Source organism: Musa acuminata, chromosome BXJ1-4 (genome assembly GCF_036884655.1).
Source record: "Musa acuminata AAA Group cultivar baxijiao chromosome BXJ1-4, Cavendish_Baxijiao_AAA, whole genome shotgun sequence".
Taxonomy (NCBI): Eukaryota; Viridiplantae; Streptophyta; class Magnoliopsida; order Zingiberales; family Musaceae; genus Musa; species Musa acuminata.
The window spans coordinates 32,075,001-32,093,267 of record NC_088330.1 but is presented as its reverse complement, the minus strand read 5'-3'; the positions used below and the strand labels follow the sequence as shown (position 1 = coordinate 32,093,267).

General features: G+C 38.0%; 2 protein-coding genes and 1 long non-coding RNA gene across 5 annotated transcripts; 1 reads left to right on the top strand and 2 right to left on the bottom strand.

The window, feature by feature from the left end:
• Window positions 1-441: 441 nt before the first annotated feature.
• On the bottom strand, window positions 442-6,850 carry LOC135653210 (ultraviolet-B receptor UVR8-like). Of its 3 annotated transcripts, none has more exons than XM_065174913.1 (7): window positions 6,274-6,850; window positions 5,810-6,193; window positions 3,994-4,203; window positions 3,818-3,928; window positions 2,312-2,680; window positions 2,095-2,202; window positions 442-1,033 (listed from the first exon to the last, which is right to left on the bottom strand). In XM_065174913.1, the coding sequence occupies exons 2-7, from the start codon at window positions 6,146-6,148 to the stop codon at window positions 692-694; spliced, it is 1,479 nt and encodes a 492-aa protein (XP_065030985.1). In that variant the 5' UTR covers window positions 6,149-6,193; window positions 6,274-6,850; the 3' UTR covers window positions 442-691. The 3 variants fall into 3 exon arrangements, with proteins under 3 accessions (XP_065030985.1, XP_065030964.1, XP_065030974.1); XM_065174892.1 differs by having other exon boundaries at window positions 5,810-6,174; XM_065174902.1 differs by having other exon boundaries at window positions 5,810-6,174; window positions 6,692-6,848.
• A 1,057-nt stretch (window positions 6,851-7,907) lies between these two features.
• LOC135672521 (uncharacterized) lies at window positions 7,908-11,863 on the bottom strand. The gene is made up of 3 exons (XR_010513001.1): window positions 11,595-11,863; window positions 9,834-9,997; window positions 7,908-8,163 (listed from the first exon to the last, which is right to left on the bottom strand). It is a non-coding gene; the product is annotated as an uncharacterized LOC135672521 (long non-coding RNA).
• Window positions 11,864-16,202: 4,339 nt separating this feature from the next.
• LOC103984271 (expansin-B16-like) lies at window positions 16,203-18,253 on the top strand. The gene is made up of 4 exons (XM_009402101.3): window positions 16,203-16,410; window positions 16,479-16,785; window positions 16,921-17,050; window positions 17,814-18,253. Exons 1-4 carry the CDS (start codon window positions 16,242-16,244, stop codon window positions 18,006-18,008), a joined length of 801 nt encoding a protein of 266 aa, XP_009400376.1. The 5' UTR covers window positions 16,203-16,241; the 3' UTR covers window positions 18,009-18,253.
• Window positions 18,254-18,267: the final 14 nt, after the last annotated feature.

Sequence of the window (18,267 nt, the reverse complement as noted above, 5' to 3'; positions counted from 1 at the left end):
TCATCAAAACTATTTTGTTCGAATAAAAGAATATGTAAACACTTTACAAAGGTTTATGTACAAAGAACGAGCAAGCCCTCCAAGAGACATGGAAAGTGATGTTTTTATATCAACAGAAGTCCAAGCTCATGGTATTGTTGTTCTTATAGCAATCGAAAATGAAAATACTAGAGATTTCATGCAAATCCATTTCAAATCATAAAGCAAATTTTATATGATTTGGTATTGAATAGGAAAAATTCATAATCACCAGGTTAAAATCAATCTAAACCATCTCATTCCTATATATATATATATATATATATATATATATACACACACACACAACACAGAGAAAGTTGGGAATCGATGCCACATAACTTCCAAATGAAGAGTTTCACCGTTAAAAGAGTCCAAACTACCTTCCAACCAATCATATATACAAAAAATTGTGCAAACAAATTGAAAAGAACTAAAACAATTTGTTTACCTTCGCAAGAGCAAATTGTGGACTACATTTTATGACTAACATGGGCTCTGTCAAACTACATTATCCTAGTTCATGAAATCTAAAGATTTCTCCGTCGAACTATATGGAGAACAATATAGGATCAAAACAATCAATCGTTCCATTGTCAGCTGGACTAAATACATTGAAATACAAAACATAAGCAGCAAGATAGGCACCTCAAAGAAGAAAACAAAGGAGTTCTCAACTGCTAGGTGCTGCAATTGGCATATCATCCACCATCTTCCCAACTGCTATTTCTGTTGGCTTTAAGCAACCTCGTATCTTTTCATGCCCCAGTTGTGCCCTCTCATTATCACCGAAGCCAAATACGAGACCTCTATTGGTGATCCCAACGGTGTGGTAGAGTCCAGTACTGATTTGGGATACATAGTGAGATTTCAAGCTGTCAAGAATACGTGGCTTCATGACTTTGTCAGAGCTTCCTCTATCAGAAAATCCTAAACTACCAAAACCCATCCATCCAAAGGCGAAAACTGAACCTTCATCCGTTAGTACGAAAGTTTTTCTTTTCCTTGCGCACACCTGCACATTTTAGTGGCCAACAAAACAATCAATAACTTAACTTTATTGTCAAAACAAGCATGGTGATACTTGAGATACAAGAAACCAATTCAAGAAAGTTTGGTTTCTTAGAATTAATATTTGCTGTGGTATCAAAGAGTGTAAGCTTTGTATAATAGCAAGGCTGATCCATCCTTTGCACTTTGGATGATAAGAGTTTGCATCACATAAACAATATCTTTGCTTATAGAGAGATACAGTTGTGTAGATTGATGATACCAAACCCCACATGGAGGGACACTCATGCATTGAACTATCCTTTTTTTATAAGTACTAGTTCACTTTTTCTCTCATTACAGCTAATAGTTCAATAAGGGCACATACATCATGGAAAAGCACAAGTAAAATAACAAAAACACAAAACAGAAAGCAAACAACAAAAGAGCAAATAAATCACTAAAGCAATGACAGTATTCATGGTGGAGAAAGAATGCAAGTGTGATGATCATAATAGATGTCCATGATGAATGTTATAATCAAGAGATGAGACAGCCATACTCAGTCATAAACATATATCCATTTTTTGTGATCTTGCAATTGGTGGTTTGAGAACCAATAGCTAACCAACAAAATTTGGTGGTTTTATAACCAATTGTTAACCAACAAAAATTTTCCTACCCTCATAATAAATAGCTATGATATTGCCAACTCTTCAACCTTTTTCTAATTAGTCAGTTGAATTTTAATGAGCTTACATGCTAAAAACTCATGATAAATAATTCACATCCCTGATCAATAGATTCACACTTACATGCTAATAATGTTTGCTTTGATGACTCAATTATTTTATAGGATATAGGATCTTGAATGATGACTAATATTCAATTCTATCGTGCATAAATACCATTAAATTTTTTAAAACTATTTCATTTGTCTCTTTTTACCGCTTCCACGTTGTACAAGAAAATTATCGATTTGGAATTATCAAGACCGCTACATATTCTATACAATACTCTTTGCGTATAGGTCCAAAAATCTGTTTGAATTGACATGGATGAATAAGGAAAGCAAATACATCAAACCTGTACAGCAAGGTGACCCTTCAAACTGGTCAATAATTCTGGACTAGTCTTATCATTCTCATCACCGTGGCCTAGGGCTCCACAATAGCCTCTACCCCATGTATATACCTGCAGAAATAGTTATTTAATTAACTTCCAGAGATAAAATGGAAGTTAGAAGGAACCTGCAACTGGGAATGCCAATTTGTAATTATCAAAATGTTAATAGTATACATACATATCCACTTGAATCAAGGGCCAATGCATGCTCATCTCCAGCAGAGACACGTTGGATATAAATATTCCTCCTTTTAAAGGACTGGATGGCACGTGGAACAAGTTCATCATGTTGATCTCCATGACCAAGGCAAAAGTTGGTACAGGAACCAAAAGAATGAACTGTTCCATCATCTGTGACAACAAAGGTATAACTTGCACCAGCAGCAATCTGAACCACTTGTCCCAGCCCCTCAAAGAGCTCAATAATTCTAGGAGTAGGCCTGTCTATGGTATCACCAAGACCAAGTTGGCCATGTGCATTACTCCCACATGTGTAAACTTGGCCTCGCATTGTAAGAATCACAGTAAAACTTAACCCAGTGGCAACCTGAAAAATAATAGAAAATAGTTTGACAAATGAATAGCACTTTAGAAACTTTGATAACACGATTATGCCTTCTCACATACGGTGGATAGGAAACCAACGAAGGCATATAGTTACACAACAAAGCACCACTCAAGTTTAATGGAAAGTGAATTGATGCACAAACAGACAAAATTCAGAATACTCGTGTAGTGACAACACATCCTTAGAATTAATACCTTTAGCAATAGAAATTTCCTGATAATAACACACCAACTGAAAGCTTGCAATCCCAACAAATTGACAAAAAAATTCCCAACAATGTCTTTTAATAAACTATTTGAAGTCTTTGGTATCAAGGAACTTACTCAACAGATCTTAATTATAGAATGCTCGACTTACCTTTGTGGTTCACTACTATAATAATAACATTAGTTTACATCTATGTCTATTACTGTATAAGCAGATTCTACCTCTTACTTGTTTCTTTCTTTCTCCTATTAATATTGTTGTCAATAACTGGCTCTCAAGCTTCGTATCTGGTTTTTTACCAAAGAAATTTTGTCCAAGTATGGCTTCTATCTTCACTCGTTCTCTATATTCATTTTCCTTCACAATTAAATCAGTCCCTACAGTCTACAGAATGTTGAAGGTAACTGCAATAAACCCACCCCTCCTAAGACTTTGCTAGGAACCACCAATCCTAGAATACATTACCTTGCTAAGAATACTTGAGAAATCACAAACCCAAAGTGAGCTTCTTTGGCAATTTCATTCATACTTCACTGATCACATTCTCATCATGCATAGTATGATATTTCATTTTCCCATTGGTCAACTGCCTGATCCATTTCCCAGCAAGTCACAATTGTACATACAGAACTAAAAATGTAAGTATAGTCAGCAAACAAAAAAAGAGAAAAATAAGTTTCCAGTGTTATCTAACCTCACTGGTCTGTGAGGTACCAACTTCCATCCTAACATAAATACTAGGTTTTCCTCTTAAGTATGATTATCTTTGTAGCTTACCAAAAACACTTGAACAATTTGTCATGACACTATGATACAAGATATCCCTCGGTGCTGAAAGTGGGGAGTGTGGACTACCACGTAGTCATTTGGCAACACATTTGTACACTTACTATGAAGGTGGAGATATACCTGCTTGCACGGAATCCCCTTCAGTGCCTCAATGCGAGTAGGCTTGAATATGGTCCGACCGACTTCTCCATGACCACAGCAGAATGAAGAATTATCACCACAAGTGAACACCTAAAAAGCAACAAAAAGTTCAGCCAAAAATCAAAACAAAAAGTTCATCAATTTCATACAATTACCTCTCCGGACTGTGTAATGAATGCTGCATGGTTGTGAGAGGCTGAAATATGGATGACATGTGAGAGGGAAGGAAAATTAATGCGACTAAATGCAGCACATTGAGTTGTATCTTGACCATGACCAAGCACCCCACATAAATTGGATCCGCATGAATACACGGATGAGTTGTGAACTAAGAGTGTATGATATCTTCCAGTGGTTACCTGCATCTGCATAATGAAGATCACATTAGCCAAAAGGTAAATGCAGATCTAATGTGCTTATACAGAAAAAAATAAAAATAATAAACTATGCTATACGTAGTAATCTTTTAATCAGAGAAAAGACTCTCGTACATTGACAACATTATAGTTTAAATGCAGCAAGTCTTTATACGTGAAAAATGTTAAGAGTGTCTTGTGACAAAGAAATGATCAGAAAGCACATAACTTGGAATCCAACATCAAGCTAAAGGTTAGGAACCCATATTCAGCAATTAAGTCAACACATAAACCTCACAGCTAAGAGTAACTGACATCACTAATGTCCTAGAATGTAATTGTTATCTCAATAGATGGTATAAAAATATGAAATTTTCAACTTTCAAGAGGTCAGACTAAGAGGGACCTTACAAGCAGGTAAGTAGTTTAGTGTTTTCTATAAGAACATACAACAAAGTAGTTTCTATATTACTTACTATAGAACCGCCCCGAGAACTAGAAATTACTCCTAGTGCCCATGACAACCCAAATATACATTAACGTTGTTTGATCTTGAACACTGACCCCAGTTACTCTTTGTGCTGATCATAATTTTTATCACATCCTTGCAAAAATGCATAGAACTGGTCGAAAATGCCGTAATTGAAAAACTTTACTTATGTTTGGGAATGAATGATCATTTTTTATTACTGAACAGATTTTCCAGGGAACATAATTAATAGAAGTTGTTGATGGTTCTACTCACAAAAGGACAACATATGCCTATAATTGGTAATCACATCATGGACAGGACTAACATGAACATAGTATTTGAATGGCTTAACAAACATGCCAACTATTATCATAATTAGTTTAAGATCACTGTGCATGTAAATCAGTATGGTACCGACATACCAAATAACTATGGCACAAGAAGTAGTTAACAATTGCAAGCCTTTACAATATGAAAGTTTCTAGTTCAAATGCTCTTTCCGGCTCAAAAGTCATTGATCAGATTTGAGATCAGTTACAGGACATAGAATCAGGATCGATTCAGATCATACAGATAGGTCGAATTAGATTGTGCATTTAAGAACTTTGAGATGAACAAAGATTGGCTGAGATCACTCATATTGGTGGATCAGCTGGATCAACAGGACCTCCCAGATGGAAATTGCCTGATCCGGTAGCCCTCAAGACTACCACAGGGGTTGTTCGAGACCAACAGTGATCCGGTTGATTCATGGTTGATCTCAATCAAACGATGGGCATATAAATCACAATCTACCTAACACAATTAACCAATTCATTGAAAGGCTATAGATGTTTATATAGAATAAAAAGGAGCAGCTTTGTCTCTACAAACATTATGATGCAAAAAATAATACAAAATTATAAAAAAATATCAAAGAATTCTCTTTAAATTACTAAAGCAACTTACCAACAGTATTGTATGCCTTACAGGTTATTCATCATCTTTTAGGAAATTCAGAGAAACAAATTCAGATGTCATGGCTTAAGGATTAGCATAAAGCATATAAATATTCAGATAAGCATAGGCAAACATTTAATGTCCCAGCCATGTATATAATCTTGTCGCAATATACAAACAGTGTACGTATCAGCAAAGATATACATTGCCTGCTGATGTCTCGACGCTGCTGGAAGATTGCTCCACAGACTGCAAGAACCTCAGGAGTCTCTTCCAATTCCCATTACAGCGATCAAGCAGGTTTGCACGTGCATTATGTGGGAGGGAACCGAATATTGGGTGTACGTTACAAATGTGGAATGCAGCAAACTCAACCAAGGACCGGAATTTGTCGGGAAATAGCCCATCGGCACCACGAAACATCCGGCAAGTTGCCTCGAGGCATGCAAGGTCGGCAGCCCCTAGACGCCCACAGCTCAATATCTCCAGAATTAAATGTGCGGGCAGCTCTTCAATGCAGAAGGCACGACTGCGGTCCGCCATTGAAAGGCTCGCTGTTTCTTTATCCCCTGAAGCCAGAACAGAACCCTATTGCCTCTTCAGCAAGAAAGATAAGAATTTTGCTACCACAAGCTCTCAAAAACCGATTTCGAATCGCCAATTCTTACCAAAGAAGCCTCCCCCACGAGGTTATTGGATGCTACGAGAAGATATACGCATGTAGAGAAGATTTCAAGCAGAGACAAGTGGTTTCGGAACCACGAATCGCGAGTAATGGACCAAAGCGTGAAACATTAAGAAAACGTCCGACAGAAGGATCTTAAAATAAATCAAGCAAGCGAAATCGACGTTCGCAGAACGTGGCGATGAAGGAAGGAAAAGAAGCATCAGGAGATTCCGCAGACACCAACCGCAACAAACCAACACTCGATCCCCAAGCCAAACGCGAAAACCATCAAGAACTGGAGTAGAACCGGATCAGATCGAAGCAAATGAACACGCAACGGAACCGAATCAAAGACAGAGAAGAAAAAAATGGCTTAGCAGAGGGCAGTCGAGGTAAAACACCAGAAGACGCGAGCTTACGCGAATTCGAAATGAGGAGAGGAGAAAGAGGAGGAAACGGAGAAATAATCGCCCCTATTGCCGATCTCCGCCTTTTGCTTTCGCTCTTCCGTTCTTTCCACCGAACGAAATTAAGAATAAAAGGAGGAAGGGAAAAAAAGAGGGTGGAGAGAGAGAGAGAAAGAATGATGACGAAGATTTCCACTGGTTCGTGGTTTATTAGAGATATCGTAGTCGATGCGCGAGGGGCGATCAGAGCCGTCGGTCCGTTCGGGTAGGATGCTTGCGACGTGAGGCCGGCGGTTACATTTCTGGAATGATATTTTGGTGCTTCCTGGCCAAGTCAGAGGCCACGGTGCACGTGTCGGATCGTTGGAGGTCGTTAGCAGCTTAATCACCTCCGTGTGCGCCGCTTAACGGGGGCTTATCACGGATGTTATGGCGCGCAATGGAAACTTCAAGCGCGACACGTGGGATTCACGAAAGGGAGTTGACATGGAAATGACGAAATGTGGGGGTCATAATAGTTAATAATAATATATCTTCATTTTACGGTAACGATCCGAAGATAACGGAAATGATAGTTTTTATTGGACAATTATGGAGTGAATCTTAAAAAATAATGATATGAAATCAAACCAGCTGTCATGATAGATAGATAGTTCAAGGTTTACAAAAAATATATATATATATATTTACCCAGCATCAATGATTTTTAATAGGTTGCGATCTAAAACTAAAACCAGTTTTAGATGGTTTATTTGCATCACAATTTTTTTTTTAATTTTGTTTCTTTCATATATAGGTATTGAAAACCGTGGTAGATCGATACAACGTAATTTGAATACTCGATCACTTTAATATGGTACTCACGAGGATCCACCCCTAATGGAGTGGATTAATAGAATAAATAGGGATAGAAGAGGACATAAGAGATATTTTCTATTACCTCGATAATGGTACGGGACATGAAGACACCACTCATCTCTATACCCATTTCTATATTGATAATACATGAGTTGAGACACTGGGTCCATACATTAGGCTGGCCAGGCATTTGTCTGATTCAAATCAGATTTGGTTGAATCTTAATTATTGATTAGTTTTAATAATAATTTTTTAATGAATTGATTGAGAAAATATAAAGAACTTACAAGTTCTTGCTCCAAATGGGAGGTTTTTCATCCCCGCTCAATCGACATTCTTAGTCTTATAATTTTCATTACACTTTAAGACCGAAGAACAACATAATTTAGATTTACTCTTGAAAGAATCACAATCGATCATTACATCTCTGAAAAGCCACCGATTACGGTAGAAGCATATATTGCATATGCAGTGAAATAAAAAAAAAAGTTCAATTCCATATGTTCATTTTTACAACCACTAAGCAATTTGAGGATTGCAGAACGCTTTCAGAAGCTGAACACCTACTGCAACCAATCTTCAGTCAAAAAGCTTGAGTCGCACTGTATATTTGCTGAAATCAATACCTGCAGACCGGATCACAAGTTACTAATCTCAGGATAAACAACTTAAAAAGATAACATGAGCCTCTCTTGATCTCTTATAATTCTCAAAATTATATTGTGATCACAGGTAAGGGAAATATAAAAACTATTACAGACGAGCATAATACTGAGCTAACATGCCTACTCAGGAACAGTCAGATATTCACAAAACTCATCCTCTCTTGGGCTCTAATTCATCTGCGTGCTACAACAAATGTACTTGTCATACTAAAGCCAAAGCATCAACGTTACTACCGGTACTAGATCTCATTGTTTTGAGTTGTCATAATCTATAAGCAAACTTTCATTATACCCTGATATGTTTTTCATAGATGAGAATATTGTTTACCTCATGACATACTTCATCAACTAGTTACACAACGCGTGAAAGCAACTAAATTTAAAAGCTTTCTCGGAGTCTCTGGAACCAATTTGTTCAAAAATGGTCTTTGAACATACACAAATAAGATGAATGATATTCTTACTTGAGCACAATGTACCAAATTTAGCAGCCTATATCTTTAGCATAACATTTGGACTAGTATGGACAATAAATGTAGTTGTGATATACACCAGTAAATCCTTGTTGGCAAAGAGTGAAAGGTTACAAAACCAAAATTTTTAATGAACTATATATGATTATCCTAGTATGTCAATCATTAAAAGAAATCAGTATCTGACAGTATTATGATTTGTGATCCCTTTGCTCAGGTAAAATGAGTTCTTGCTATCAAATAGGATTTAATTTGTTCCAATTTGAGCCTGTGCCACATAATAGAACCATTTTTAGTCATGCCAAGCTATCTCTTCAATGGATGAAATCCATCACAATCTGAGCTGATGGGAGAACTAACTCATTAATTTGAAGAGTCTAAGACCATATGGTCCAAAATGCATAAACTTAACTAATAGTAATAAGATCATTGAGCCTTATATATCACCATAATAGTTCTACCAGAAGTGGGACTACTTAGCGTATTCCAGTCTCCCACATCTAAAAAGTTGGTGTTCTCATCAAGGACTAGAACCAACACAGCCTATCCAATGTCCTACCAGATGACATCTGAAGTCCAACCAAGTGACGGCGGCACACGTATTGCATCTTCAACCACATCCATAGTTATTTCCTACCTAAGCTCCAAGTCCTCTCCATGCTTATTATTAATACCATGCTTAGCTCATTCCTACTTGGGTCCATCTAACCTTATATATAGTCATAACCATTCTTCCATTTTTAAAGTGGGACTATTTCGAGTGTTAGAGTCTCTCGTATATTATGTGAATAATGCATGGTAGTAAGTCAAAAAGTACTAATCAGTGAAAGTTCCTAAATTTGTTTGAGATACAACTGCCATCAAACAGTGATACCTTTTTGAAGCCAAGTCTATGGTTATGAGCAATGTTCCCAGAATGCTCATCTACTACCAAGACAAGCTTTACCAAATAGTCTCAATGTAAAATAAAAAAACTACTATTCCTTAGCTCTTATAATTATTATCGCCATTTAATTGTGACATATTCTGGAAAAAGAAAGTACTTGATAAGTGAGTATTTGCAACAAGCCAGAATAATAAAATTACGAGCAATCACTATTCTGCACGCAGCATATCCATAACAATTATGAAAAACCATGATACATGCCTGCAACTTACTAGTTCAAGGAGGAACGATTGAAATTGAAGAGTCGGATAGACATTTGAACTGCAACCACAGCATAGGCAATGCACCAGATGGCTACGGAAAATAATAACCTTAGAAAAGCAGAGTCCGTCATCTCAGCTGCGGATTCAAAGGCATCAGAATATGACCAAGGCAACTGCAGAAAACAACTCCAGTTATTGCAATACTCAGCATCTCATATGTTACTCAGAATATTTTACTTTTTTTCATATTATGAAATATACATAGATTCTTGCAACATATAATTAGGCAATCTAACACTAAATTCCAATCAGGACATCATTTATTAATACCAATTAACCCCTCAACAATAAGATACCACAACAAAATTTGACATACTCTATTTTGATCATCAAAGTGCATACAAAGTACAAACAACACATCAAACTTCTAATGCAAACATAAGCGATCCTCATCATGTCATCCTCGATCCTCCAAAACATGTTAGAAATACTTGTCAACAAATATCTCATCTTCCAGAAAATTACAAATACTCAATTTATGAACCTGACAAAAGGAGTTAAATTTCTTTGTCCCAATAACAGATATAAATATTTCTTCATAAGAATAATGATGCCAGGCATAACTGAATGAAAATTTTCAATTGTTGAACCATATTTAAACCTTAAATTTCTAGAAGTATCACATGCAGGGCATTATCGAAGCTGTCTCGTGACTCGATTAAGGTAGTTTAATGAAAAGTAACCTGGTGTTACTAATGAACTCCCTGTTTGATATTGCTTATAAAGCAGATCTGTTAGATGTCATATATGTAATGGCTTGATATGATATAATATCCTTCCTTCTTCCTAAGCAAAGTTCAATTTCCAAGAAAATTTATTTTTAATTCATCATCATAAATCCTAGTGAGATCACTAACTGGATATATTTCTGCCTTATGAAGAAAACTCTCAGGTACTAACACCTCTTGAAACCTGGACACAACCCTACATGCTTCCTTAGGTAGAAGCATTTGGGATGATGGCCAAATTGCAGGTCTTATATTCCTTCACTGCTCATATCCTTGAAGCAAGCCTAAAGAGCTAAAGAGCTGAGAGCAAAAACTCCTAATGTGGATAAAAGGTTACTATTCAACTTTTACACTTATAATGAGCCATATACTCTATTAGTAATATAAGTGCTTCAAGGTTACAAGTTACAGCAAGCTCTTCCTGACATCATGCTTAAAGACATGGCTCATGAAAAATTAGAGGATAATATACGACATCACAATCGTATCATAAGCCAGTAAAACAGATACTGACGGATATGAGTCATTCAGAAAACGTAACAAAGTGTGACCAAATCACAGATACAATTAAGAGTAGGAGAAAACAACTAGGTCTAATGCTGAGGCAATTGATCAGGACACTCTGAGAAATGAAACTCAATGTAACAGTGAGTATAATTCTAACAAATCATATCACCCCAATCACAATAAACTCCAATTTGTCAATGCAAACGCAAGTCCCAGAATCTCAGGTACACTTCCTCAAGGAACAAAATAAAAAAAAATGCGGAAAACCTAATTTATTCACAGGGTCTCAAACTACCATCTCAAGATCGAGACTCGTGGAAAACCCTACTCCGATTTATTCTATAATGCCAAATTTAACAACAGGGACCAAGTCATGCAATCATCATTCAGATAGCATCAAGATCGTGGGATCAAAGTTGGCAGTTTGCGACTAACAAGAAACCAGAAGAACTTCAAGATCATGAAGAAGACTCACCAATAACAAGGGAGAGATCGGAACGCGAAGAGCGACGGCGGACTCGTCGCGCTCCAAACGAAGAAAAGGCCGGGAATGCGCGACCAGGAGTCGGTCGCTGATCACGGCCGGCAAAAGGGAAAGCTAAGTTGGCTTTGAGCGGGAGACCGCAGACGGGGCAAGTGGAGACGACTTTGATGCGGGGAAAGGGGATGTTTCGACACGGGAGAAGGAATTACTCCACGACTATGCCGGTTAACCGTTTCTTCTTTTATTTTATTTTATTTTATTTTATTTTATTTATTTATTTATTTATTTATTATTATTATTATTATTATTATTATTAAATGTTCAATTATAACTGTCCAATTATTATTATTATTATTATTATTATTATTATTAAATGCATGAATAATTGAGGTTTTGATTTATTTTTTATTTTTATAATTTATATACTAAATGTTCATATGTTTACATTAATAATTATGTATGGACATCAATTCATAAATTATGGAATAATATTACAACCTATATAATTAATTATATCATCAAACCAATATGGTAAGATAGAATAAATGTAATCTGTTTTTCGGGTGACGTTATTTTTGAAAGAGAAAACAAGTGTTTTTTTAAGACGCCAAAGCGATGAATGGACAAAGAAAATTTTCTCTTGAGGATAAAAAAATATCCGACAAATCCCTCTAAATTGATTTTAATTTTGTTAGTTATGGATTTTAAAAGAATGAAGGAGAATATTTAATTTCAAATATGACTTTTAGGCTTAGGAAATTGCAGAAGAAGCTCACCAAGAAGATCGCTAGCTAATTTATGCCAACTTTTTTTGTTTTTTCTTTGAACGATTTTATTCAATCTAGAATCATAATATAATTATAATGTTTTTATCATTATCAGTTTATAATAAGAACAATATATCTTCTCGATAACACAAGCTTCAAGAAAGGAATAAATCGACTAATTTATTATGTTTCATCGATTTAATTTTATATTAAAGAAATTAATTTGGTTGCACATGCGATATTGCATGTGAGATTGTCTATGTCATATCTTGTAAAGTTTTGTGTCAATTAATGTAAATTGTAATAAGTAAATGCAAACCAGATTTTATAGTGGTTTGGCCGTTGTGACCTACATCCACTCTACTGATTTCTCTTCCGTCGAGACTATCGGTATCCACTATCGGTTTTCCTTCAATAGGCGAAGACCAACCACCTTTTGTAACTCGATTCTCCTTTTTTCAGATTTAGGATATAACCCTTATACCCCTACTTACTTCTCTCTCAAACTATTCTAATACTTAGAATTTTTGAGAGGAGTTCACATAAGATTGTAGCAGTATGTCTTTCTATTTTTACTCTCAAGTCTTGTGTATCTTAACCAGGGATGAGAGGGATATTTATAGGCTTCAAGTTGATTCAAATTTGGAGCCTAAAAACATCTCCCCGGGTTTCCTGGGTCCGGGCGGTACCACCGCTAGTGTTAATTTGACACTGACACTATGTTGGACGGTACCACCACCCAGTCTGGTGGTATCACCATCCAAACTAGCGATACGACCGCCTAGACCGACGTAACCATCGCCTGACATAGTCTCGAAGACTGTGCCATGACGGTGCCATCTCTTGGATCACTCTTTAAGCCTTTCATTGGGCCCAACATAGTCCTTATATGGGCTCAACTGACTCATAATTGGGTTAGCCCAAATCCAAACTCAATTACGTGCTAACTACGATTCCTAAGACATATTCTAAGCTAAATAAGTCAGTAAGTCTAGTTTCTTTTGGCGAGCTTCCGGCGATCTTCCGGTGAACTTCCAACAATCTCTCGGTAATGTTCCAACGGACTCCCGGCAAGCTCCTGGACTTCATGAGGATCTTCTTGGCGAGTTCCGATGAGCTTCTTTGGTAAGCTCCTAGACTTCTCGGTTGGTTCCTACAGAACTTCCGACGAACGTCTAGACTTCCGACGAACTCTCAACAAAATCATGTCATTGACTCCTAGACTTCATTTTGCTTTATGCCTTGCTATCATAGTTAATCCTGCACATGTAAAAACACACTTTGATCTAAATAATTATTACTAAGCATTAATCATGTTGTCCGGCATGTCATTGGTCCATCGATGCTTCGTCTGATTCTTCGGCACATCGTCTTCTCTTGCGGCCTATTGCCCAATCGGCCAGTTGACTCCGCAACTCTGATATCATTGGCGCAATATCCGCTCTTCTTGGCCCGATGCCCGAATCCATGGCTTAAAACCTTCTGTCGATACGTCAACCGATCCACCGGCTCGACGTCCAATCTTCTGATATGTTTTCCCCTAGCCCAACATGATTTTTCCTATTTTAATTATCTCTCCTGATCGAAACATCCTGCATCACTCAAAATGCAGATTGATTTAATGTAAAAAGATATCTAAGTACATTTTAAAAAATATTAAATATATTCAAGTTTATTATACTTTCTTACCTCTTAAATCCTGACTCCACTAATTTAACCATAGAATGGGTCTTTATCAAGCCATTGATTCAATTTTGCATAAACACCTCTAAAATCTCATAGTTTCTCGACACCTTGTGGTGATCTCAAGGACCTAAATTAGATCTAAACTCCTAATATGTCAGATAATTTAAATATGAAATAATAAATTGATGTTAGAAGAACCAAATGAGCATTCCACTGACAGTATAAAGTGTATTATGCCACGGAATTACCTCTCTAAGGGAGCAACTCTGTGAAATGCACTAGTGAAACGAAGATGTAAGGTGAGAAATCAAAAAAGAGAGAGAACCCACACGTCTGAACCTTATGTGTGGTCCTCATTTACACAAAACATTAATGATGAGCCAATTCCTAAGGGGTTTCACTAAACTTTTGATGGAAGTATGGACTTGACAAAGCATATCACTACTTTTGCGGCTTTGTACGCAATAACTAATGTGCTTATGTGTAGATCTTTCCTAATAACACTACACAATGCGGCTTGAAACTATTACACACACCTTTCTCTAAACTTAGTTAGCTCTTTCGATTAGTTTGCTATGGAGTTCGAGCTAAGAGGTATATAACCTCCCTACTTATGGTTTGACAAGAAAAGATGAATCTCTATTAGACTACTTGATAAGATTCACAAAGAAGTGGGAATAGTATTAGACTAACACCCATCGATCCGTATTAAGCCTTCATTAGTGGGCTTTATCCCTCTCACTTCTTTTTGTCGGTTGCCAAAAAGCCTTTGATCACCTTTCCAGAATTGTTACAAAAAGTCAATCATTCTATTATAGTTGAATCTCTCGTTACAAGAAAAAAGAAATTAGAAGGAAATAAGCTAGCTAAAGAAGAATATTTACCTCTAACCCCTAAAGACCTATTGCTCATATCATCACTCTCACGGGCCTTATAAGTAACTCAATTATGAATATTTACTGAAAATATTTATAGTGGTAAATATCCCTCCAACCTATAAGGCCCTCATTAGAAGGCCAACTATCAACCGACTCTTGAGAGTCTAGATAATGTTATTTGACATCGAAAATATTACCAAAGAATGTAGCATTATTGGTTCAACAACTCGATCTTTAAGATTCCTCAAGCCTTATATCCTAAAGCAAGAGAAACATTGATCTCAATAAAATTGAAGATCGATTGTCGGAATCATGATCAAGTAGAGAAGTAACATGTAAACCTCTCATTGATCACTTTAGGTTGATCATCAAGATACCGATCTCCTCGAAACCTTTCTTCAACATTGATGTGAAACTTTATAATTGATCAAAAGAAAATAATTTTAAATCATCAAAAAATCAAATTATATTAGATCAAATATCATAATCGAGATTATCATATCCTATAATCCTTATAAAATAACTCTAAAATATATAAACATATAAACATATATATAAGTGAAGTCAATAATCAAATCAATAATCATTCCATTGTTGTATGTCAACTATCCGTGGCATTTTAGAAATTAACTCGTAGTTCCGTTCCGACTTCCAAATGCCCTCGTGGAACGTCAGAATTACCGCGACGGACCGACAGGGTGTGAACAGGGCGTGACGGGATCCGTTACATCGATAGGAACCGTTATTTAATGGCACATGTAACAAACACTATCCAGCTCAAAGCAGCAGTTGAAGAGCGAACATAGCTGTGCCACGTGACATTTGATTCGATCAGCCCTTTGACGGACATAATTAGATCGCGTCCACACAGTTGCTAACGGTTGCTCGCCATAGAAACCGGGCGAGGAGGTGCAACTGTCAGCACAACAAAGGGGCCCACCAAATGTATAATATGACTCAGCTCACATGTTGGAGTCAGAAAGCAAAATAAAAATAAATATTTATATTCGAAGGTCTTTTACTAAGAGATTAAGACGATGATTAAGACCAAAACAGCCAAATCACGTGGACCGAAGCGGGGCAGCGAAGCTGTCATTCGGGGAAAGAAGGGAACTCGCACGTGGTTGACACGCGGAGCAAAAAGACGATTACGGGTATCGGATCCCAGTCCCACCCGAGAAGCAACGATGGAAGATTAAGTTTACATGACATGTGTACTGTGGCAATAAGAGGAAGCTCTCAGAATCTATATAAAGAGGAGTGGGGTGAAGAAGAAACAAAGGAGAAGCCCTGTAAGGGTATATGCAATGGCTTCTTGCTTCTTCTCTCCGTTCTCCTTTTATTACTCCTTTCTTCTCTTGTCCGTGTTTGCCTTGTTCTGTTTCGATACCAGCGAACCACACCCCGTCGTCGACCCGCATTGGCACCCGGCGACCGCGACCTGGTACGGCAGCCCCAACGGCGACGGCAGCGACGGTGAGTAAGGTGTGGCCAGTAAAGTGTTACGTACAATGTGAATTGGTTGAGCGTTCCGTGGTTGGCAGGTGGGGCGTGCGGGTACGGGTCGCTGGTGGACGTGCGGCCGCTGCGGGCGCGGGTGGGGGCGGTGAGCCCCGTGTTGTTCAAGGGCGGGGAGGGGTGCGGCGCCTGCTACAAGGTGCGCTGCCTGGACCCGGTCGTCTGCGCCCGCCGTCCCGTCACCGTCATCGTCACCGATGAGTGCCCCGGCGGGTACTGCGCCTTCGGCCGCACCCACTTCGACCTCAGCGGCGCCGCGTTCGGCCGCATGGCCGTCCCCGGCAAGGCCAGCCGGCTACGTGATCGTGGCGAGATGCCCGTCGTGTTCCGCAGGTAACTAAAGATCGAAAGGCTGACTGCGAGAACGGTAAAAGCTTCGTGTACTTCTTCCTGCAATCAATGACCATAGTAGTTGTGAGCACTGAACATAGTCAGATCAAACATTTACCTTCAGAAGTATCTTTTCAGGACTCCATGCAAATACCCAGGTAAGAGTATCGCTTTTCATGTAAATGAAGGTTCCACAAACTTTTGGCTGTCACTTCTTGTGGAGTTTGAGGACGATGATGGAGACATCGGATCCATGCATATAAAACAAGTACGTTTTTCTTACCTTACCGCTTTCTACTGCTGTTATCTCTCCATGGCATATGATCAGAATCATGTAGTACCATCTACTAGGTGTTTATAGACAGAACTGTTAGATGAAAGCTTATATTATGCTATATATGCTGCACATTTTGCAACCTATTTGGATTGCTATAAACATCATTTACGCAAACAATAATGGCTGGACATATGTCCAGTGTCTGCTTGCTGTCGACTGCCACAAGTCAAGTCTGCCTATCTATCTACTATCTACAAAGAAAATTGCAGTTGTGGCTTCTCCTTTAGCTCAGCAAAATTAAGACTGCTCCTCCTTGAGATGATTACGTTTATTCTACAACTTATAACTAGTGACTTTGTCCAACTACAGATTAAGGTATTGCCTTGTATCAAAGATCTAGATCTTGTAGTGATAAAAGATCATGTGGACTCACATGACAAGCTTGGTCTGTGACTTCATGTGATACCTCAATTACAAGTCATCAAAGCACAAACAAGTCCCACCAGTCATAGTTGAAATATGATAATGGCAAGAATCTCAAAAGAACTGGAACCGATGTGGAATGCGTTGGCTTTGTGGTTGAAAACCTAATGAAAGCACTCAGCGGGAGCACTCAAAGCCAGGATTTGAGATGAAATAAAGCTGTTTTATTCTCCATCCATTCAGAACTCATGCAACCCTCTTAATCTGCACATTTTTGTCAATGAAGAGATCCAGATCGAAGAAGGTCTAAATAGTTCGTTCTCTCTTGCAGGCAAATTCTGTAGAGTGGCTAGAGATGAAGCACATATGGGGAGCAAATTGGTGTATCATTGGGGGGCCTCTGCACGGTCCCTTCTCAGTAAAGCTTGCTACGTTAACCACCCGGAAGACCTTCTCAGCTCGGGATGTGATTCCCAGGAACTGGTCTCCCAAAGCCACCTACACCTCTCGGCTCAACTTACGTTAGGAGAAGTAGTTCTTGTAATGCAAAAGCGACTCGTGTTTGGAGTCCTCTCTCCGAAGGGGAGAGCAGGCGCCTAGTTCGATGAGGATTCCATGACGAGTCCTCTTCTGTAATGGTCTGTCGAATTGAACTCTTTCAGTCCGACTCTGAGGAGACATTCGACTTCGCTTGTTAGAGTTCTGAATGTAATACACAAAACTCATCATCTTTTTGGTGAGACAAAAAAGGTTTATGGAAACCAATCATTTCCAAACACTTCCCA

Excerpts from the sequence above, each read along its gene's own strand:
- LOC135653210 (XM_065174913.1), bottom strand. The coding sequence starts at position 6,148 with ATGGCGGACCGCAGTCGTGCCTTCTGCATTGAAGAGCTGCCCGCACAT. Across the intron at positions 2,681-3,817 it reads AGGGGATTCCGTGCAAGCAG|GTTGCCACTGGGTTAAGTTT; the intron begins GTATATCTCCAC and ends ATTATTTTTCAG. Across the intron at positions 1,034-2,094 it reads AGGGTCACCTTGCTGTACAG|GTGTGCGCAAGGAAAAGAAA; the intron begins GTTTGATGTATT and ends TAAAATGTGCAG.
- LOC103984271 (XM_009402101.3), top strand. The coding sequence starts at position 16,242 with ATGGCTTCTTGCTTCTTCTCTCCGTTCTCCTTTTATTACTCCTTTCTT. Across the intron at positions 16,411-16,478 it reads CAACGGCGACGGCAGCGACG|GTGGGGCGTGCGGGTACGGG; the intron begins GTGAGTAAGGTG and ends CGTGGTTGGCAG. Across the intron at positions 17,051-17,813 it reads GATCCATGCATATAAAACAA|GCAAATTCTGTAGAGTGGCT; the intron begins GTACGTTTTTCT and ends TCTCTCTTGCAG.